The sequence below is a fragment of the Cervus canadensis genome, chromosome 15, assembly GCF_019320065.1.
Source record: "Cervus canadensis isolate Bull #8, Minnesota chromosome 15, ASM1932006v1, whole genome shotgun sequence".
In the NCBI taxonomy this organism is placed as follows: Eukaryota; Metazoa; Chordata; class Mammalia; order Artiodactyla; family Cervidae; genus Cervus; species Cervus canadensis.
This window is the reverse complement of record NC_057400.1, coordinates 59,726,666-59,749,960: the sequence shown is the minus strand read 5'-3', so window position 1 is coordinate 59,749,960 and position 23,295 is coordinate 59,726,666. Positions and strand designations below refer to the sequence as shown.

Here is a 23,295-nt window from a genome sequence, read left to right as displayed (position 1 = left end):
GAGACTTGATAAACTGACTCTTAGCATAAATATTTTTTCCCTAATACCCTTAATTATTCTTAATGTGTGTTTGTAAGACACTTTATTATTTTGCTTTTAAGGTTGCAGCTACTTACTGAAGTTACAGATGAATGATCAGCACACCGTCATTGATGATAACCTAAGTTTATTGATGTTGATATTTTATATTTTGTTTTCTTGTCACTTTCTGCTAAATAGAATTTAATAGAGAGGTTTTATTCCTGTGAATGTTAACAGCATTTGAATAAACTGTGGGAAAATTACAATGTAATGCTGCTGGGTACACAATGATTCTTTTAGACACCAAGACTAATAATTTTTAACAATATCTAAAAACATTATAGGAAAAGCTTGAACCATGCTGGCACCAGGGACAGACAGGCATGAAAGATTAATGTAATCTCGCATATAATGATGCACATTCTTACACAAAAAATCCATCTGCAGTGTCATGTCAGTCAGCAGAAATCTTTGATGGGTGGATCCAGCTGGGCTGTCTCTTCTGGCAGAGCTGCCCCAGAAAATGCTAAATGCGGTTGGACCGCTTGGTGCCATCTGCAGTGTCCCAGTTTATCCTGTCTTCACTGGCATTTGCAATAGTGTATAGGGCATCGTGAGTGTAGAGACAGCGATAGGGAGTGACAGATTCATTTCCTCGGAGAGTCTGGGCTCTGGTGGGCCCATGCGCCACCCTCCTTGGCGCTGGGTCTGTTATCATTGGTGTTGGCTTGGCTTCCCATTTTCACATCCAACTCCTCCTCTTTTTAGTCTAGCAGTTCCAGACACACATTCTTCTAGTATGTAAATCTTACACTAACCTTTCAAGTAATTTATTCATGTAAGGTTGCCAAAGCGATTTAACATTGACTATCTGATGCCAGCTAATATGCCTTATTTTCAAAATACTGCTGCTCCTAGGCTTCTGATTTAAAGGAAATGTGTCTTATTTAGGGAACACTAAACTGACAGGCACCAAGATAAATTATCTAATGGGATATCCCCAAATGACTTATGTAGTTGGAATAAATATATGACCCTCTTTTACATAAAGCTATAAAACACATTGGGCAAGTAACACTTAATCCTCCTTGCCATGATTAAAATATAAATATTCAAGAATAAATCTTGCTTTACGACCTGACCATATGTTTAGCATATTATTTTGCCAAACCAAGTTAAAAAGTGTAGATCATTTATTTAAAACGTTTACCTTTTTCTGTTTTTTTTGTTTCCTCTTCTAATATAGTAACAGAATATGAAGGGCATGCCCTGTCACTACTCAAAGAATGTGAACTACAGGGATTTGATGGGTAGGTTGTGTTCTTCATCTACATATACCATAGAGCTTATGTTATTAAATATTTTCATTAGTTTTTAGCCACATATTTGGAACTTAGAGTTTTTAACTATTTGTGATGGATGTAGTGAGGCTGTATTTCATTCATATATGTGTAGTAACAGTTGATGATGATAATGTAATATGGCACAGTCATCTACCTCACAGGATTGTGCAAAGAAACACCAAAGGAGGGATGTGAATATAAGTACCGGGAAGTTACCGTGTGCCACCTCATACTTACCTTATGAACATATATTTACATCTAGAGTTCTTAATTTTTGGCTTTAACCCTGTGAGTGTCTAGAAAAGCAATGATGGAAGATAATATATTGGTCATATGGCATAACTATACTATAATCCTCTTTTGCAAATGTATTGATGGTATTAATAGCTACCCCCAGGTTAATTTGGCTATGATTGAGTGTAAATATTTTATAAAAACAAATGCATTCTTTTCAGGATGAAAAAAGATGTGCTGGTTTTACTTATCTTCTATAATTTAGTGGCTACCAAATAAGTGTGTTATTCATAGTAGGCATTAGAAACTTGTTTGCAGTACATTGCTGGCATGTGTAGAAATTTTTCACTGGCATGAAAACATTGGAAACAAGGCAAGGGACATATATTTCAATTGACTTTTAAAAATGTAGGTGAATCAATTTGCTAAAGTGCTGGATTGATGTACAAGACTAAAAGTCTATTCTTTTAGGGAAGATTTTTTGCAAGGGTGGATGTTTCAGAGTTTTAAAAGGTGGCAGGCATGTGAATTATTCTGTCACATGGTGGTGGCGGTGGGGGTGGGCAGCAGTAGACTCACAATATCAGGAAGGGCGTTTGGGTCTTTCAACTGTAGTGAAAGGCTTTACTCCTCCTGAAAAATTATTAGAATGTGTTAGAGAGGAAAGTAATGCAATCAGATTGTAGCATTACCAAGGTCAGCTTTCAGAAATCCTTAATATTTTGGGGTGAGGAAAAAATATTGAATGAAGAAGAAAGTTCGGTAAGTAAAACAATTTTTCAAAAAGGAATTTAATTGAAGGGAGTGAATCTAGATGGCAATGGTCTATAAATATTGAGCATGAAGGATATGAGGTAGGAGATTACTGCAGAGCCTTATACTTTGTGCTCGACAGGTTGATTAATAGGCTACATTTAGGAAATTACCTTGCAAGTATACAATTTAAGAGAAGTAATTGGGGGAATCATGCCTACCAGCTACCTACCTTAATTTGCTACATGGTCCTGAAACACAGCTTGTGAATGTATAAGAGATGTTGCATTGCAAATAAGTCCTTGCTTTAAAATATAGTTATATAATAAGAATAACAGATATTGTAGGTATTACACCTTGTCTTGCCTATTAACATTATGAAGCGTTCGGGAAATGTGTTAGCTATAAATAAGGTCCATTGGTAATTAACTGTGCAAGGATCAAGAAGAATTTTGCAGAATGATGAAAAACTATAGCTTAAGTGCAATAGAATAATGTTTTCTCTTTACATGAACATACTTCTTATTTATTCCACATGGCAGGTGGTGTTATTTTGCAGTGTGGCACTACAAGATCTATAGATCCTTTAGTTATTACCTACATTTTTTTCCCCACCAAATAGTTTACCTAGCCATTATGTTAATTGAGCTCCAGTGATTTCACTCTATAGCATGCCAATTAATTTAGGATTTATAATAATTTAAAATTTCTTTTGGAAGTCTTCTGTTTCTAAGATCCTTTAAATAGTTAATTTGGTTTTTTTTTGAGTCCAGTTATTTCAACAGGAGCTAAAATGGTGGTTGGGATAACTATCTTAATAAAATGGTCATTTTAAGTCATTCTACTTAGAATTACATGGAAAGGCGTATATATGAGAACAGTGGAAACAGTTTCTGTAGGCACTTCCAGAGAACAATTCTCTAACAAGTAGAATTGTTTGAAAGTGGAACACACTACATTCATGAGCATCTTGTTCCTGAATCTGTTTGCGGAGTAGTTGTAGGAGTACTTTTTAAGAAATTGATGTAAAAGACTCCAGGACAGGATGAGGTAACCCCAGGATTCTTCGGTATTTTGATGGAAGAGGGGCTCAACTTGGGCCTGAGGCATCTCTGCCTGTCTCTACTGGAGCCACTGATAGGGAGTGAGGAGGAAATCACCCAAAGGTTTTTAGACATAGACCAGAGATTAAGATCCTAGAGAGATTCTATGATATTATTCAGAAGCAAAATGCTTTAGTAAATAACGTTTAAGAAGATTATTAAGATTTTGAAATTTTTTTTTAATGAGTTGCTTATGTGTTTATGAAGACACATCATGATATATTCCTAATGCCAGCAGGAATAGTGGATCCGTCCTCATGACAGCTGGTATGCAACTCCAGTGTGTCTGAGATCCACTGCTGGAGTTTGCAGGGGCGTCCATTTCTATGTATTGTGTGTTTTCAGTTCTGTCTGACTCTTTGCGACCGCATGGACTGTAGCCTGCGAGGCTCCTCTGTCCGTGGAATTCTCCAGGCAAGAATACTGGAGTGGGTAGGCGTTCTCTTCTCCAGAGGATCTTTCTGACCCAGGGATTGAACCTAGGTGTCCTGCATGCAGGCAGATTCTTTATCATCTGAGCCACCGAGGAAACCCTGTCAGTTCCCCTATTGCCTTCTCTATACTGGGCATGAACAGGAAGTTTTGTAAAGGCAAAGAGAAGAGTAATATCAGATGCATAGAGTTGAAGCAGAAACAGTTGCGTTTGTAAGTGTGAAAAGGGTTAAGCTAGTCTGTAGGTCTTACGCAGTTACACATACATTGTGTGTATTTAGGCTCTCAGTCATGTCTCTTTGTGATCCCATGGACTGCAGCCTGCCAGGCTCTTCTGTCCATGGAATTTTCCAGGCAAGATACATATACTAATATTTTATTATTTTGTTTCACAGCATTTTAAAACTTTAATTTGTTGAATTGGTTTTTTCCTTCATTTGATTTTATGAGAATCTAGGTATTATTTGGCTTACATTGACATTCTTTCACCACTGTGATATCTGTATTAGTAAGTAAGGTTAAAAAGTATCTCTTCTCAAAAAAAAAAAATTAAGTTGAAAATCCAATAATAAACATTTTAATAATGATATGGGTTGATAGACAAATACACAAACACCCATTTAAACTTTTTATCACTTTTAATAAAGAGAAATGAGATATTAGCTCCCAATTGTCCTTTTCTAGGCAGCAAAGCTTTACTTTGGGTCAGGCATGAGAGAGTTTATTCTGAAAACACAAGGTGTACTACTTCTAAAGGGTTACATTTTAGGGTAGCTCTTAAGTGTGATTAAATGAACCCATTTTAAAAGGTTATTTTTTTTTTTGCCTTTTCTTTTAATAGCTAGACTCTTATGTTTATATTAAGTATATTCCCTAGGTTGGGTAACTATATCTCGAGATGATCTTAATGATCTAGTATTTGTCAACATAAGTAAGTTCTTTTCTCTTATTTACTTCCACAGTGATTCTACTGTTAAACTGATTTCCAAAATAATAAAACTCTCGTAAGGCTATTTTCATTGGGTCTTCTATGTAGGAAAGGAGTCTAACATATCAAATAGTGTAGTTTCTAAGACCAACTTGTCTTATTTCAAAATCTCATTCTATAACTTACCATGGTATGACCTTGGAACAGTTGCTTAGTCTTTTTATGTCTTACTTTCCTAATCTGTGAATTGGGAGTAAAAGTATATACTGTGTGTAGTTATTGTTCAAATTAAATAAATTAATACATGGAGAGTGCTGACAACATCTGATACATAGTAATTGTTCACTAAATGTTACTTTATTATTGTAATTATCATTTGTTTTAGTTTCAAAATATTTACCACAGAATGCCTTATGACAAAATTTCAAAGGTTTGTGTAGTAAAGCATGTTCCTATATGGGCTTCTCTGGTGTCTCAGTTAAGAATCTGCCTGTAATGCAGGAGACCTGGATTTGATCCCTGTTTCAGAAAGATCCCCTGGAGAAGGGAATGGCAAACCACTTCAGTATTCTTGTCTGGAGAATTCCCCGGACAGGAGAGCCTGGCTGGCTACAGTCCATGGAGTCACAAAGAGTTGGACATGACTGAGCACGTGTCCCGAGAAAGGCCCGTTTCTACTAACTCTAGGAATTAGAGTTAACATGTACACAGTGCTTTACCTAGATGCAGGATTCCAGGGGTCAAATGTTACCATACAATACAGAAGAGGCAAGTTATTAGTGCTAAGTTAGGTATGTTGGATGACTTTACCTGAGCTTTTTAGGCCACACACTCTTGTTTGCTGGACAGGCATAGAACTAGGAGTTAAGTCCACAAAATGCTTGAAAATCTGTCCGTAGAGGTTTTTGAAATCATACAGATAAGATTCAAATCAAACCTTGGCTTCCCTATTTATAAAGATGAGGCTAATGCTTATTTTATGGATTTTTTACGAATTTAATAGAAAAGAGCCAATATATTATATGACATGAAGTTGGCGCTCAGTAGGTATAATCACTTTTCTCTGAATCAGTGGCTACATTGATGGCCGCTGGAATCAGTTCAGACACAAAATAATATCCCCAGCCAAACATGACCTGGGTCATATCCCGTATCCTAGAATCTCTCCTAGTTAGGATGGACCTTGGATCGCCCAGGCTATGTGCAGCCCTCGCCCTGAACCCCACCTAGGTGCTGGGGCTGGAAGACTGAGAACACGGTGGAGGCAGCTGATGGAGTCAGTGTTCTCAGCCTCAGGGTGCACCAGCTTCTGGAGCTTCCTGAATTTAGGTAACCAGGAACCTCTGCTGATTATGCCTTGTAGGCTGTTCTGTTTGGCAAAAAGAGTTTTAAAATATATCAAATGCTAGTTGCTAATGTTTATAAATTAGGAGACTTACCCCCAAAGCAGGTCCTTTGGCTTCCCTAGAAAAATCAGAAGATGCGGTCCTCTAAGCCTGCCTCCTGGGTGATGCAGTGGGCTGGAGCCAAGAAACTGCTTCTCCCTTAGACGAGCAGGCTCTTCTGCTGCAGGGCCTGGGAGGTCGTGGGGCATGGCGCCTGCTCTCAATAACACAGACTCTTTCCCTTTGGGTCAGTTGATGTGATTTTGATATTTAGTGTTACTGTTTTTTTAAATTTTTGGCTAGGCTGGGTTTTTGTTCCTGCCTGTGGGCTTCTCTCTAGTTTGGCGAGCCAGGACTGCTCTCTAATTGCAGTGTGCGGGCTTCTCTGTGTGGGGGCTTCCCTTCTGGCTCAGCACAGACTCTAAGACACACGGGCTCAGAAACTGGGGCTCCTGGGCTCTCAAGCACAGGCTCAGTTGTTGTATCACACCGACTTAGTCACTCCGTGGTGTGTGGTGTCTCCCTGGATTAGGGATCACACCCATGTCTCCTGCACTGGCAGGTGGACTCCTCACCACTGAGCTGTCAGGGAAGCCCGCTATTTTACATCTTTTAAATACAAACGACTATGACAAAACCTCTGACATTCTATATGACTTTCATGGATTCCCACCTCACCCCTCCTGTAGTGTACTTATGGTGAGGTCCTAAAAAAATTATAGTACTGACTAGAGTCAAAGGCTAGTATCACTAATTTTAAAAGTGCAGTATCACAGTAGTAGCCAAGAGATGAAAGCCAGTTCAGGTTTGCAATTGACATTTATAACTAATGATAATTAGTAGTTCCTTAAATTAAAGCTTTGTATTTTACATGATTTTTATTGCTGTCTTTTCAGAGCTATATTGAAAATTAGCAGGGTTTTATGCTTTGGCTTGTGTTAGTTAAATGAATTTCAATGACTTATTAACATAAGCAAAATAAAAATAATATGCTTTGGGATATTAACAAAGCAAAATTCAGGTCAGATATGAATTAACATGTTCAAGTATTTTGATGCCTCTTGAAAGTGAAAAGTGAAAGTGTTAGTCGCTCAATCGTGTCCGACTCTTTGTGACCCCATGGACTGTAGCCCACCAGACTCCTCTGTCCTTGGAATTCTCCAGACAAGAATACTGGAGTGGGTAGCCATTCCCTACTCCAGGGGATCTTCCTGACCCAGGGATTGAACCTGGGTCACCTGCATTGCAGGCAGATTCTTTACCATCTGAGCCACTCATCTGACTTTTAGACTGTATGTTTGAATATTTTTTGAGTTGAACCATAATAAAGTTCAACTAATGTCTTCTTGTGAAGTAAACTTTACCAGTGCAGTGCTAGTGTCTCTTACCCATTGACATATATTGAAATATTTGAAGCTATGAGTAATTATGCAAATATTAAGATTAATATTTTAAAGTCTAAATTTCACAAATTATTACCAGTTATTCTGATGTCATTCATTCTTTGACTCAATTTCTTTTCCAGTGTGGTATGTGTTGGTGGAGATGGATCTGCCAGTGAAGTAGCCCATGCTTTGCTTCTTAGAGCCCAGAAGAATGCGGGCTTGGAAACAGACAGCATCCTGACTCCGGTTGGAGCCCAGCTTCCACTTGGTGTGATACCAGCAGGCAAGGGAGGGCCCATGGATTTGCCAAGTGAACCCTCTCCCCCATCTCTTTCTGTATTACTCTGTAACCTAGGCAGCATCATATAGAGTTAAATGCACAGACTTTGAGTATGAAAGACCCACGCTTGGCATCTCCACTAGCACATGTGAGATGGTGCCCAAGTTATTTAATTTCTTTGAGCCTTATTTCTCTAAATAGGAGAGAGATAACACACATGATACCCCCTTCATTATGAGGTTATTATGGTATTAAATTAGAAGTATATGTGCAGAGTTTAATATAGTTAAGCAAACAACAAATGGGACAATTATTCTACCTTCCCATATAAAGGTTTAATCATCACACTGTTCCAGATATGAAATTTCAAAATAGGGCCCCTCCAGTCAAGCTGCTTATAATTCCATATGGGATAAAAATGTAGTAACTCAGTTCCTGTAATTGAAATATAAACAGATAAGTTTGAGAATGCCATAAGGATTCATCCTGACTGCTGTATCTCCAGCAGCTAGAACAGAATGTGACACCATGAACGCTTAATGAAGTTTAAGTGAGTAAATGTAAAGAAATTATAGAGCAAGTGGCACTTGAACTGGACCTAAAAATAGGTAGGATCTGGCCTGAAAGGTAGGATTAAGTTATTTTCTTGGCTGCAAAAGTAACAACTGGCAAGGCAAAATCCAGGAATGCGAAAGAAAAGACCACAGGCCATTTGTTGGGTGGTTCTGGTGTCAAAATGGGTCTAAACTTTGGTGACTTCTGGATGCCACAGGAAAGGGTCTGAATTGCTGTTAGGGAACAATGGGAGGTTCAGACAAGGGAGCAACCTTCTGGGAACCTGTTCTAGGAATAAGCCTGATTAGGGGAAGGGAGGAAAAGAAAGTGGAAGTGAGTTAGGGAGAGCAGCCAGAGCAACACTGGCATCTGGAACAGACAACAGCATCTTTTGCAGGTTTGTTATATTAATTGAGTCCTTCCTCCCAAATTATTATTGAAACAAACAATAGTGGAAAAGGTGATATTTTTTCATTTTAAAACATCACGTATTATCATCTCTATAAGAAGAGTGGAAACAATTAGAGTTGACCCTTGATCAATTTACAGTTGGCCCTTCTTTTCTCTGCATTCTCAAATTCAACCCACTGTGAGTAGTGAAGTACTATAGTATTCACTATGGAGGGCTTCCCTCGTAGCTCAGTCGGTAAAGAATCTGCCAGTAAGGCAGGAGACTCGGGGTCGATTCCTGGGTTGGGAAGATTCCCTGGAGAAGGGAATGGCAACCCTCTGCATTATTCTTGCCTGGAGAATCCAATGGACAGGGGAGCCTGGCAGGCTGCAGTTCATGGAGTAAAAAGAGTCAGACACGACTTAGTGACCAAACCACCACCACCATAGTATTCACAGGGCTTCCCTGGTGGTTCAGCAGTAAAGAATTCTCCTGCAGTTTGGAACTGCAGGAGATGTGGCTTCCATCCCTGGGTCAGGAGGATCCCCTGGAAGAAGGCACAGCAACTCACTCCAGTATTCTTGCCTGGAGAATCCCATGAACAGAGGCGCCTGGCAGGCTATCGTCCATAAGGTCGCAGAGAGTCAGGCACAGCTGAAGCAACTTAGCGCAGCATGGCGTAGTATCCACAACTGAAAAATATCCATGTCTAAGTGAATCCACTCCCTCCAAACCATGTTGTTCAAGGGTCAATTGTGTTGTTTCCTATGAAAGTAGAAAACAATGCACATGGTTGAAAAAGAAATCAACTTTCTATCCATTCAATAACCAGAGTCATTTAGTATGGATTTTAGTATATTTGTATTATCAATCGACAAAGAACACGAGACATACCAATGCTCTTTTAGAGTAATAAGTCCTTCATAAAAACAATAATTTAAAAGGAGAGGGATATAGGGGTATGTCCTCATGATCATAAAACCTGTTAAGAAAAATCTGTGAAAATAAACCCTTTAGGTAGACAATAACAAAATGCATCAACTCAGAAAGATGCATTGGAACCACACTTTGACCCTTCCATGTCATTGTAGGAGTATGTCTATAATGGTGGAACTTTCCCAACCTTTTCCTTTGGGCAGAGTGGATATGCTTAGCTCACTGTTTCTTTTCCATAGTACTTAAACCCTTGAGGTCACTCATTCACTGCTGTGCATCAAAAGTGGAAGGATGGGTGTCCCCACAGGTATGCATTTGACATCAAGTGAATAGCGAGCTGGAAACAATTGTGGTTATGCTTACTTTTTAATACGCAACTCAGATTTTATAGAGGAATAGCATTGAGTTTTATTATCATCATACTTTTTAAGCATCTCTCTGATTTTGAGAGCATTTTCCAGATTACAGTGGATATGTATTGATAGAAATGGCATTTGAATACTTTTTGTTTAGAAGATACAGCTTGTTGCCAAAACTTTAGTGGTTGTGTAGTAGTTCCAGCTTATGGATTGCATCTAATAGGAGGCAATCATGTGCAGGATGTAATTAATATGAGGACTCTATGTCTGGTCCGGGCTTTGTAGAGACTGGGAGCAAGAGCTAGGCAGGAAGTTTCTAAGCTGAATGCAGAAGACAGTCTGCCTTTGAAGCCATTTGCCTCCTGGAGAGAGACACCCAGAGGGAGAGTGTTTAGTAAATTACTCCACTGAGCCAACAGACTAAACCGCTGAATTATGGTCAGACTCAGATGGATCAGATGTGGGGAAGCCTGCATTTGAACTGCTGGCCATTAGCAGTGGTGTTTGTTGCTATGGCAACTGGTGCTAAGGAACTATACAGAGAGATTCCGATTAAAGGGATGAGGGGGAGGATAGAGAAAAAAGCCAAAGAGGACATAAAAATAAAAAAGCAATCCAGTTGATGTAAAACAAGGCTCAATCCACATACTGATGGCTAAGAACCATATATTCCTATGGAATTCATAAATAAATTCATGCATTCCAATTAATTTAAGGAGAATAAAATATTGCCAAGGGACTGTTAATTTCTATGATATTTTAGGCAAAGAACCGAAGTGTAGGTGCAGTTTTCATGAGAATTTTAGATATGCTTGACTAGGAAGTCATTACATCACATTTATCTGTTTGGATGTGGGAGACATTAATGGCTTTATGAATATTCATGATATCTGGTTAATTAAGTTAATTGTTCTGCAGAAGTGCTTGCACTTCCAAGGACAATTTTTTTTTCTTTTTGCCTCTGTAGTTTCTGCCTGGTTCTTCCATCAGTCATGCGTTACATGATCTGCTGCTTCTGTCCTTACTCGCGGGATGTGGCACATTTTAGCAGATTTGGGGAGGTGGCAGTGAGTAAAGTTGCTGGTAGTGTTAAGAAAAACAACTTTTCAGGCTAATTAAAATGTTTACCTTGAGGCAGAACATTTATAGCTTTTGTGAGAATGCTAAAATTACATAGTTTTTATTTATGTGAGCAGCATGTTCTTTTGGCATGTAGATATCTTTTTGGATGGATCACATTTTGTTTCAGGAAATTATACTCTTTTAGATTATTCAAACAAAAATATGAAGCAATCTACAGTTTTATAATTTTACATCTACTTTCTTCATGAACTTTCCTCTTAAATTCAGAGTGTTAAAAAAAAAGTTCTTCAGGATTAAGGTACAGATTAAGCAGAGTAGGAGATGACTAAAATGATTTCCTGACTTCTGGTCATATCTGTAATCTCTGCCAGGTTCAATGGAATTAAAGGGACGTGGCAAAGCTGCAAAGCTGGAGCAGACATAGAAATAAAAAGCAATCTCTATCTTTCTAAGAGGATTTGTGCTTGGGCATACTTAGCACACTTCAAACTCAAGGGAATAAATGGTCTTTATTTTTCTTGAGTCATGATATGTGTCATTCTCTACTGCACATGACAACGTTACATTATGTTTTTAAATAGTCTTTCTAGAGGAATGCTTTTATGGCCTGCTCCTAATTAACCATGGTAATGGAGGAAGTGTGTTTCATGGAGTACAGTTTCATCAGTACAGTAATCCACTGATAATCTTAAATATCTCACTCTAATTATGTAGCCTCCTCCAAAACCTTCAACATAAATCTGGTTGGAAAGTAAAATAGATTGATTTGTTTTTGCTCCCCCCCAACCCTGCTCCACCTAGTCCAGATTAATTAGCAATTAGATGGCCAAAGGCAGCCTATAGAGGGTCAAAGGATAATTGGAAAGGCCTAGGTGATTGACAGCTGGTAAAGATCCACTGAGGAACAGATTTCTGGACCACTTTTCTCAGACCTTAGAGTGCATACAAGTCACCTGGAAAACTTGCTGAGACATGGACATCTGGGCCCCACTCCTAGCTACTCCCTTCCCATCGGTTGTAGGTGGAACCTAGAAATTTCCCTGTTTAACAAGCTCTAGTATTGTTGCCTGGAGAATCCCAGGGATGGCAGAGCCTGGTGGGCTGCCGTCTGTGGGGTCGCACAGAGTCGGGCACGACTGAAGCGACGCAGCAGCAGCAGCAGGTAATGTTGATGCAGGTGATCCTTGAACCATAAATTCTGGAGAAGGGCCTCTCCATATATTATACATAACCTGAAGATCTTATAAAATGCAGACTATGACTTATTAGGCATGGAGTGGGCCCTCACAATCAACATTGTAATAAACATGGAGATGTGGCCATTGCTGTTAGATTATAGGAGGTATTTTGAATAACAAGGGTCAGAACAAAACTACCTTCTGATGAATCAGTTAAAACCAGTTTACCAGTTGGTCAAGGTGGACATTTCTTTGCATGGGTATCATTAGAGGTCTGAAAAGCTAAATGTTTAGGTAGGTACCTCATGATTATTATTGCATTGTTTGATAATGGCTGCACTGCCTCAACTTCTTCAACTGAGAACCCAAGCATATATCCCAAGGTGACAAATCAAAGGGATTACATATGACCGCACAAGAAAGTTCCAGATTAGCAGGGCCAGGGGACTAGTGTTTGTCTCAATAGCTATAATGTGTGCGCGCTTAGTCACTTGGTTGTGTCCAACTCTTTGTGACCTGATGGACTGTAGTCCGCCAGGCTCTGCCCATGGGGATTCTCCAGGCAAGAGTACTGGAGTGGGTTGCCGTGCTCTCCTCCAGGGGATCTTCCCAACCCGGGGATCGAACCCAGGTCTCCCGCATTGCAGGTGGATTCTTTACTGTCTAAGCCACTGGGGAAGCCTGATAGCTATAGTACACAATACATCCATGCTAGCAGAGCTCTTGGCAGTTACTGGACTTAAATCAAGAAAAATTATAACTTCCTAATTTTGAATCCTTCTTACTCTCTGGGAATGGACTAGCTGGTACTTTCCCCTTTGAAAGCAGACGTTTACCCCAAGATCTCAGACACACAAGTATTACTGGGGTGTGACCTGAGAGAGCTCTTTTTCTGTGTAGGCTGGTGGGAAAAATTCATGTAGATCTTAAATTATCCTAGTGATATAGAGAAATCTGTGTCTCAATACAGATTCTCATACTGTGGCAGATACCATGGAAACAAGTGTTTTCTTCATCTATGTTACAATATCTTAGATAATAGAAGAGACCCCCAACTTGGTTAAGGACTGTGTTGTTTTTCAATTGCTAAGTCAGATCTGACTCTTTGCAACCCCACAAACTGCAGCACTCAAGGCTTCCCTGTCCTTCATCATCTCCCAGAGTTTGCTTCACTATCTCCCAGAGTTTGCTCAAACTCATGTCCATTGAGTTGGTGATGCAATCCAACCATCTCATCCTCTGTCGCCCCTTTCTCCTCTTGCCCTCAATCTTTCCCAGCATCAGGATCTTTTCCAATGAGTTGGCTTTTTGCATTGGGTGGTCAGAGTATTGAAGCTTCAGCAGCAGTCCTTCCAATGATTATTCAGGACTGATTTCCTTTAGGATGGACTGGTTTGATCTCCTTGCTGTTCAAGGGACTCTCAAGAATCTTCTCCAGCCACAAAAGCATCAATTCTTTGGCTCTCAGCCTTCTTTATGATCCAACTCTCACATCCATGCATGACTAACTGGAAAAACCATAGCTTTAACCATACTGACTTTTGTCTACAAAGTGATGTCTCTGCTTTTTAATACACTGCCTACGTTTATCATAGCTTTCTTCCAAGGAGTAAGCATGGTTTAATTTCATGGCTGCAAGTCACCATCTACAGTGATTTTTTACCCTTAAGAAAATAAAATTTGTCACTGTTTCCACTTTTTATCTATCTGCCATGATATGATGGGACCAGATGCCATGATCTTAGTTTTTGGAAGTCTGAATTTTAAGACAGCTTTTTCAGTCTCCTCTTTTATCCTCATTAAGGGGCTCTTTACTTCCTCATTGCCTTCTGCCATCAAGTGGTATCATCTGTATATCTGAGGTTGTTGATATTTTCCCCAGCAATCTTGATTCCAGCTTGTGCTTCATCCAGCCCAGCATTTCACATGATATACTCTGCATAGAAGCTAAATAAGCATGGTGACAACATACAGCCTTGACGTACTCCTTTCCCAATTTTGAACCAGTTTATTGTTCCATGTCCCGTTCTAACTGTGACTTCTTGGCCTGCATACAGGTTTTTCAGGAGACAGATAAGGTGGTCTGGTATTCCCACCTCTTGAATAATTTTCCACAGTTTACTGTGATCCACACAGTCAAAGGCTTTAACATAGTCTATGAAGCAGAAGTAGGTGTTGTTTTTTGGAATGTCCTTGTTTTTTCTATGATCCAACAGATATTGGCAATTTGATCTCTGGTTCTTCTCCCTTTTCTAAATCCAGCTTGTACATTTGGAATTTCTCAGTTCATGTACTGCTGAAGCCTACACAAAGAGCTTTAGAAAGAATTTAAAACCTATCTCTTGTAGTTTACAGTGATTTTATACTTTTTCTTAGTTATTATTTGGCTTTTTTTGTGTGTTTATGTGTTTGTCTCTGCTTTCCAGAGCCATCCTTATACTGTTGGTGCTCTTTTTGGTAGAGAAGTTAGAAGCCTGTTTATTAAAGTTGAATGGGGCAGATTTTGATATAGCTAACACTCTTTCAGGTAGAAAATATACATTCACAATGGAAGAAGATGTAAGCAGGTAGATACTATAAATTGTTTTCTAATTTTTAAGTTATTTAAGGATTAATAATTCAGTAGCCATCCAGTGTGCATCTATGATGTGAACAAAAACTTACAAACTTCCATGTAATTTTTCATTTAAACGTTACATAGTGACATCTCTATAAAGTAAGAGCAAATGGTTAGTTTAAAATATTTGCAAGAAATAGATAATTTGGACAGACTGATAATTAGAAGTGAAATAGAATCTGTAATTAGAAAAAAAAACTTCCTACAAACAAAAGTCTGGGACCAGATGGCTTCACAGGCAGATTCTACCAGACATTCAAGGATAACTTATACCAATTCTTCTCAGACTCTTCCAAAAAATTGAAAAGGAAGGAACACTCTTAAAGACATTCTATGAAGTCACCATCACCCTCGTACCAAAACCAGACAATGACACCCCTTAAACAAGATTACAGGCCATTATCTTTGAATTTAGATGTAAAAATTCCCCACAAAATGTTAGCAAATGTAACTCAACAACACATAAAAAAGATCATATACCATGTCCAAGTGGGATTCATCCCAGGTTCACAAGGATGGTTCATCATACCAAATAAATCAATGTATCATACCACATTAAGAAAGAAAAATAAAAAAACCACATAAAATGTTTGCTACGCTGATCATCCACATTTTACATTTGATTTGGCAGGATCTACTAATGTATTGGCACATTCTCTCCATGGAGTTTCTCATGTGGTAACTGCAACTTTGCACATTATAATGGGTAAGAATTCTTCCAAAGAAGTTCATGTTTTCTAAGGAAGATTATTTTTATTTCCTCCAGACTTGCCAAGACAGCTTCTTTATCTCTCAAAGCAGAAAAATGTTTGAATAAAAACAGAAAGTTAGTTAGTCAAAGTTTCACTATTTTGACTGATGTTTTTTCACAATACAGGTGCTATAAAGAGTAGAAAATGTAGTTTTACTGTAATCTGGATAGGAAAAATACAATGATATTCAAGATCCCAGCTTTATAACCAGGTCAAGAAAATCCATGCACAGTATCAGGAACTGTTGTTTGACTGTCAAAACTCTGGGACTGGTTATTAAAAAAAAGGCACAAGAAAAAAATTTCCAGCCTGTGTCCTTCCACTAGCCTTTAATTGTCTCAACTGATATAAAGCATATAAGCACTAATATATGCAAATCTGTTAAATCTGAGTTTACTTTGCGCATGCACTTCAACTTTACTTCCTCAGCAAGGTTTTGTTTAAAATAGCAGTAAACTGCAAAATTTACTGCTTTCTTTTTCTTCCCTTAGTACCTAAAAAAGCTATAAATGGCAGTTGCAGTTGTTGTAGGCAAAAAGAATGCAAGAGAAAGCAGCATATTTATTACAGTGTAAAGTAACCTGACACTTTCTTCTTCCATGAGTAAATAAATATGCTCTTCTATGTTTGCCATTTTGACTGTATTTACTGACACTAATATTCGGCATAACATCCAAGGGCATATACAACCAGTCGATGTCTGTACCTTCAGCACCATTGGCAAGTTTCTTCGCTTTGGGTTCTCAGCCATGTTTGGCTTTGGTGGGAGAGCTTTGGCTGTGGCAGAAAATCATCGATGGATGTCCCCTAACCAGCGGATGGATTTTGCTATCATGAAGGCACTGGCAAAACTAAAGTAAGTCTTTTTTTTTTCGTAAACCCCAAATTTCATATCCCAGAGTCAATGACTGCTAAAAACAGATTTCATTATGTTGTAGGCCGGAAGAATGTGAAATATCATTTTTACCATTTAACAGCTCTCAGGATTTAGAAAAAAGGTAAGTTAAAAGCTTCACTCAAAGTAATACGGGAATATTTATCTATTTTTAAAGCATAAAATAGTTTGATATAAACAGTGTATTAGACTTGGAATATTTGGTTGTTATTCTATCATATTAGTGAAGAATATAGAATCATGGAGTGCTACAGATACTATTAGACCATGTAGCTTGGCATTTGCCTTCAGAAGCAACTGTTCACTCTACCTCTCCATCTACCCATCCATTTATCCACCCATCTTTCCATTCAGCAGTTATTTATTGATTATCTGCTATATGCCAGACACTTTGGACACAATGAGTCAATGAACAAGCAAACAAAATCCACAGTTTCTACCCTCATGAGCATTTCTAGTGCATACTAAAAACATTTTTCGGAGTCACACAAAGGAAGTGCTGTAGACTTTAAAAAAAAAAAGAAAATCATTGTTACTAATAATTCAGTGAATCAAATAATGCAGTAATGGAATTGTTCACATATTTTTACTTACTATCTAATAGCTATAATGTTGAGTTCTACAACCATCTCATGTTTAATAGATGCCATTTTTTGTGTGTGATGTGTTTTTGTCTCTTTTGTTTTCTTTTAGGAGGGCACAAGGATATCCCAAATCTGGTGAGTCTGAAATTACCTCCCTGGGAACTGAGCCAGGCTCTATTGACATTTTGCTCTGGTGAGGGAAAATAACTGATCCCTTCCATTACCTTTAGATTGTAATGATCAGTGGCAAATGATCCAGGGCCAGTTCTTGAATGTCAGCATTATGGCAATTCCATGCCAGTGTTCAGTGGCACCTAGAGGCTTGGCACCTAATACCAGGTTAGTGAGTGTTTTTATTGAATTGTTGATACTTTTCTATAAACCACATTTATCTGTCAGAAGAGCCAGCTAACTCTTGGCTATCTAGAATATGATCAAGAGGAAGTCATCTTTGATTGTTTAGTATTAGAGATTCTAAGGCATTTGTCATCCGAGTGGGCTGAGAACAGCTGTTATACTGCAAAAATAATTACTCTGATTTTTTAATATCACTGAAGCTAAAATAATATTCTTTGGGTTTTATTGACATGATCTTATTGTGTTATTTATGCCCACTTTGCTCTTTTATTTATGTTATTTACCAGTCATTGAAAACATTATGTTTAATTCTGATACTTATGACTGTCCCTGACTTTCAATTTTAGTGCAAATGTAAACATCCTTAGCAAGAATGGCATGTATGTGTGTATGTATGATATTTTTAGTCAAAGGAAATATTTTAGTTGTATTTAGTATGAATAGTGATGCATCTGAATATACTGCCCACATTTTCATGAGACATTTTATATATCATTTTATCCACAAGTGATAGTTAATCCATCTCTTGTACATCCTTTTCATGTAGTTGTCCATCATTGGTCTGAAAATATTTCTCTTATATTCCTGTAGAGCATAGAAGAAAGGGTGATGAATGTTGTATAACACCATCACATCTAAATTTTTCCCTAAAGTGGAATAAAAGAATGACTTACCTACGTACTTTGGCAATTCATAACATCATTTTAATGATTAGTTTCAACTTCCCTGCAAAATATTTAACCTGAAGGATTAACAATTGGCAAAGGGATGATTTAGAATGTTTTCCTTGACTACTGATAGGAAGGTGAGAAACAGGGAAACATCTAAAGTTAGAAAAGAAGAGCAACTATTTAAAAACCAGATGTGAGGGCCCTCATTAATTATCTCTAGTGCTGAAGCTTGCAAGGAGTACTTTGACGCTTGTATGGTTTAGAAATTGAGCCTGATTGTCTCCTCCCACTGCCGTCAGAAACCTTAGGTAGCTGCTCACCTCCCTAAGGAAGCGTCCTGGTGAGAAGTGAGGTCCTGGCTGGCTGAGCCGAGCTGTGCCATCCAGGCCGTGACACGGTGCTGCTCTGACCCTGCACCATCTCCACGCGCACGTCTGCTCACGGACCTTTGGGGAGGTAGTCTCGCTCTCTGGGAAGCAGCAGGTGCATGCCTCCTTCCAGCTGCTCCAGATATTCTCCAGCTGGCCTGAAAGTCCACAGCTTACTCTCCAGGTTCGGTCAGCATTGATGACTTTTTCAGAGAAGGGTGACTGGTTAGAGATGTCTTCTGTGGATTGTAGTCAAACATGCCATTTTTGCAAGGGCCTTTATGTAGGAGCCTTGGCTGACCGAGATACTCAAAATTTATCTTCTGAATGATTCAGGGAAATGACAAAGGGGTTTCAACTTTCAGCTTTATTTTTTCACAAGAAAGTATAATTTACTTTAAGATACATCAGTGCAAGTTGCTGATAGGAACTAATTTTTTTGTATTCGAATTTTGCTAAGATTAAATGCAGTAATATATGGAAATATTGAGGAGAGTGCTAGGCACATAGCATGTGTTTCAACTACTACTAAGTATTGAAAGGTAGACACATGAAAACTAAAGAATTAAAATCAAGAACACACAAAACACTCGTGTTTTGGTATCATTGAATATTTGTTTCCAGTTGGGAAGAGGTGACATGATGGGTAAAAGGAATGCTGGACCCTGAATGAAGGGCTCTGGTTCCAGGGATCATTTTTGTTTTTCTGTCTTTGAACCAATCACTTAAACTTGGGGACTTCTTTTCATTCTACATAAATTGAGTGAATGACTGGATAATCTCTAGGGTCCTTTACAGCTATAACCTGAGGTCCCCTAAGATTTAAAGAGCTCTTTTTTATGTCGTTGTTGTTATTCTTGGAATAACTTTATATTTGCACTGAAATTGAGCCTAGGAGTCATTTGCACATATTTCTGCAAACTGCCTTCTAAAGCTAGATGCATCTGTGTGAGTAGCTTTTTGGCACTAAATCACACCTCTAAATTTGCAGCCTCTTACATTGAACCAAACAGTTATGCAAGATTAAAATGTGCAGTCATTTAACTGAACATGTATAGTAGTGTTTGTTCATCCAGTTCATCCATCCAAGGGTCGCTTTGATTTATCTGGTTTCCTGTCACTTAGACCTGCCCTTAAATAAATGTTTAAATCAAATGTTAGATTTTTAAAACTGTTGAACTAGTTGTTACACCATTTGTACTGATTAACTATTTTACAACACATCTTTTAAAAAAAAACCACATGGTTTTACATTCCCTAAGTAAGTACATTTCAAATTATGTCTTGATATGTGAATAGGATGCATGATGATTCAATTTTTTAAAAAGCCCTTAATGTCAGTGCTTGGTGAGAAGGGAGTTGGTTGTCTAATAAAACTAATCTGAAAGGCTGTTTCATTTTAAGAATGCAGCAAAATATGGTTTAAGAATTTTAGGTAAATAGAATGTTATTTATCTGACTTGCCTACAACTTATACTAAAGATTATTTGTTAGAAAGAACGATACAGAGTAATTTCTGATGTAATCTCTTAATAAACGTTTTGATGTCAAATACAAATATTTAATTTCAGATTAAATAATGGAAGCATGGCTCTTATAACGGCACGAAACACTTCTCGACCAGAATTTATAAAACACCTGAAAAGATATGCGAGTATTAAAAACCAGGTATAGTAAAGCATTTGGATTACTTATGTGCAAAGCAATTAATCATGGGGCGTGAGATGCTGTCAGAATTGACATCAAGTCCTGCCTTGTAAGGCTTTATTTTCTTCTGTATACATTAATCTTTTTTTTTTTTCAGTTTGTGCTTTCTTCACATTTTGAAAAGTATCCACCAGTATTAATACAGATTGGCCTTTTTTGAGTTGTGGGTTGGTGGTTATATATATTTTATGTGTGTGTGTGCAAAGACAAAATAGAAAATGTAGTGTTATACTGAAATGTGGAGTAAATTAAGGATAAAAATTATACTCAGCTGTTCTTCAGAATGAAGAGAAGTGAAACCTAAGATTTTTAATCTTGATTTTATGATATCAGACTCCTTCTAAAGTATGACCTTTGGATTTTCCTTTCATTTGTTCAAGATCTGCCTATTTACATTGATTGAAATAAATTTGCAGAAATATACTTTAGAATACACCACTTTTATATAGATGTTATTTATTTTATTCTAAACTTAGATGTGTGTGGTATTTGTAGAGATAGGAAAAATTATTATATTTCCATTTAAGATATTCATTTTAAAGAGAAGCAATAACTATTATAAGCCATATTCTTTTGGCAGGTACTTTGAGTCAGTTATTAGGAAACTGATCCATAAATATGTGAATTTCTGAAATTATGAATCTTGAAGTACATAGTAGGCCTGTAAAACCATACAGTCTCACACCTTCTTACAGGTATAAAATTGTGCCTGGATGTCGTTGGGGGAGAACAGGTGGAAGGAGGAGAGTAAATTCAGCTGGTGACCAGCACTAAATCTTGCTTACATAGATAGTCACTGCAAGGCTCCCATTTTTGCTTCTTTATAATTTTAAACTTTCTCGGGCAGGCCTCATGAAGTTTTGGTTCTCATCTGCCTACTACATTATTTGATCAATGTTTGTTGAGCAACCAACTGAATGAAATGTTTAGGAAGTTATAACAATTAGATATAGTCTTATTTTCCTTAAATATAAATCTCTAATGAAACAGAGTAGACAAAAGCAAATATAATGTAAGTTGTGAGACTAACTAATGACTTTATGGATGTATTTTGGGAAATAGTGATTTATTGATTTTTAAAGGAATGTATTCCTTTTCAAATGTTGCTAATTTTGTTTGCAACTTTATTATTTTTCTTAATCCCAAAGCAATACATTTCCATTGCTTTTTTTCTAAATCAGAAAATAGAAGCAAAATAGCAATATAAAAAATACTCAAAATTCTATATTCCAAGAGATAATGAATGTCATTACCTTGGTATAAACTTTTCTATTAAATAGTTCTGAGAATTTAAAGGAGTAATAACCTTAAGATACTTTCCTTGAGAAGCTGGTATTTATTTTAGGGATGCATGATTGCACAAACTACTTATGGAAGTTCTCTTTTGGAATGGCTAATGGGCAAATGTCTTAGGTAACTTTTCTCTAATCCTTTTTTTTGATATGAAAGTAGCTTTCTTCTGACTTTAAAAGTAATAGATGCTTACTATAAAAATATGAACATAGTAATAAATATAATTCTGTATCTATAGGAAAATAACTTTTTCAAAAGGAGACCATGTGATGCAAAATATAACATTTTTTTCTCATGTACTTGACCAGTCATATCTTGTTTGTGATACAAGAAACTATTGCCTCTGTGTGTGTGTTTCATTAGATTTAACTGATTGGCTAAGCTCTTTCCAAAAATTCAAGTCCATGCTATTGTCCTGTAATGTTTTGCAAAGAAATTCTAAAATATTTTGTTTAATGATATATAGTAGGAATCGTATGATTGATTCTCAAGGTGACTGCTTTCATTTGTTAAAAAATTGTAGATGTACATATATACATAAACATGTGTATGTAGTCTTTTCATGCTGATATGTTCAAAAATGTAAGTCTCTTCATGCTTATATGTTCAAAAATGTAAATTTATATAAATTATGTAAGATTATAAAGATAAGATAAATATAAAATACTATTATCTACTGTCTAGTAGCAGTTCTGGTATCCCGGAAGGGAAATGCAGCACTTCAGCCCAAAGAAAGCAACAGTCTAGGTCTATGAACCATCTTCACCAGGTTGAACTGAATGTTCATGTATGCAAACAGTTGTAGAACGTATTGAAAACCATCATTTGTAGGCAACACATCTTGCCTTTCCCATCTCTGTGTAAAATAGATAGAAGGTAAAAATTACTCAAGTTCTTTCAACTCCATCCTGTAGCTGACCGTTCTCTGTTCATACAATTCCTCATTCACTTTGACCCTCATTTTTGGTAGGGAGTTTAAAACCCTTAAGAGCTGGTGCTTCCCCAGGGATTTGTTTGTAACTTTATCTTTTCATGATACCTTTTCCTGGGTGACCTCATTGCCTTCCATTGCTTGAACCACCATCTGAACTTTGCTCACTACCAAGGGTTCTCTCCTCCCTTCTGATCTGCAGGGTCACTGTGCCTTCTGTGTGCCTTCTGAGGTTACAGAACTCACAGGCATCTTGAATCGAGCACATCCACTGTTTACCTTACTGCCCTCTCCCCTGATGGTGCTCCGTTTCCCTACACAGGGCAACGGCACCACTCTCTGCCCATCCTGGGGTTACCCTGGACCCCTCTCCCTCGTTTCTTACAACCAGACCACCAGTTAATCCCTTCTTGCTTACAACAGCCTCCTCCTGGTCTTTCTTTTCTCTGGTCTTATCTTCCACACTTCCTTCTAGACAGATTTTTCTAAAGTACAGATACGATATACCCCTTTCCTAATTCTTCAATCTTATGGTCATCAGGATGACATTGAACGTTCTCATTGAGGAACACGTGGCCCCTTGTATTCTAGCCTTTCCCTGTGTTACAGCCTCACCTGTTGCTGACCTCCACCAGGTTTCCTGTGTTTTGGTCATTGTGTTAATTTTCTAGGGCTGCCATTAACAAATACCGCAGGGGGTATGGGTTTGGTTTCTCCCGAGGCCTGTCTCTCTGGATCACTGACTTTTCCGTCT

The 23,295-nt window shown here is 37.8% G+C and overlaps 1 protein-coding gene across 1 annotated transcript in view; it reads left to right on the top strand.

Annotated features, from left to right (window-relative positions):
• The window catches only part of CERKL (ceramide kinase like), a 126,880-nt gene that overhangs the window by 102,505 nt on the left and 1,080 nt on the right, over positions 1-23,295 (top strand). The window contains exons 4-11 of the mRNA XM_043487443.1: positions 1,268-1,331; positions 7,725-7,867; positions 15,615-15,689; positions 16,414-16,591; positions 16,674-16,733; positions 17,324-17,349; positions 17,445-17,553; positions 20,182-20,278. Of these exons, the coding sequence (XP_043343378.1) occupies positions 1,268-1,331; positions 7,725-7,867; positions 15,615-15,689; positions 16,414-16,591; positions 16,674-16,733; positions 17,324-17,349; positions 17,445-17,553; positions 20,182-20,278 (752 nt within the window). The remainder of the gene's footprint in view (positions 1-1,267; positions 1,332-7,724; positions 7,868-15,614; positions 15,690-16,413; positions 16,592-16,673; positions 16,734-17,323; positions 17,350-17,444; positions 17,554-20,181; positions 20,279-23,295) is intronic.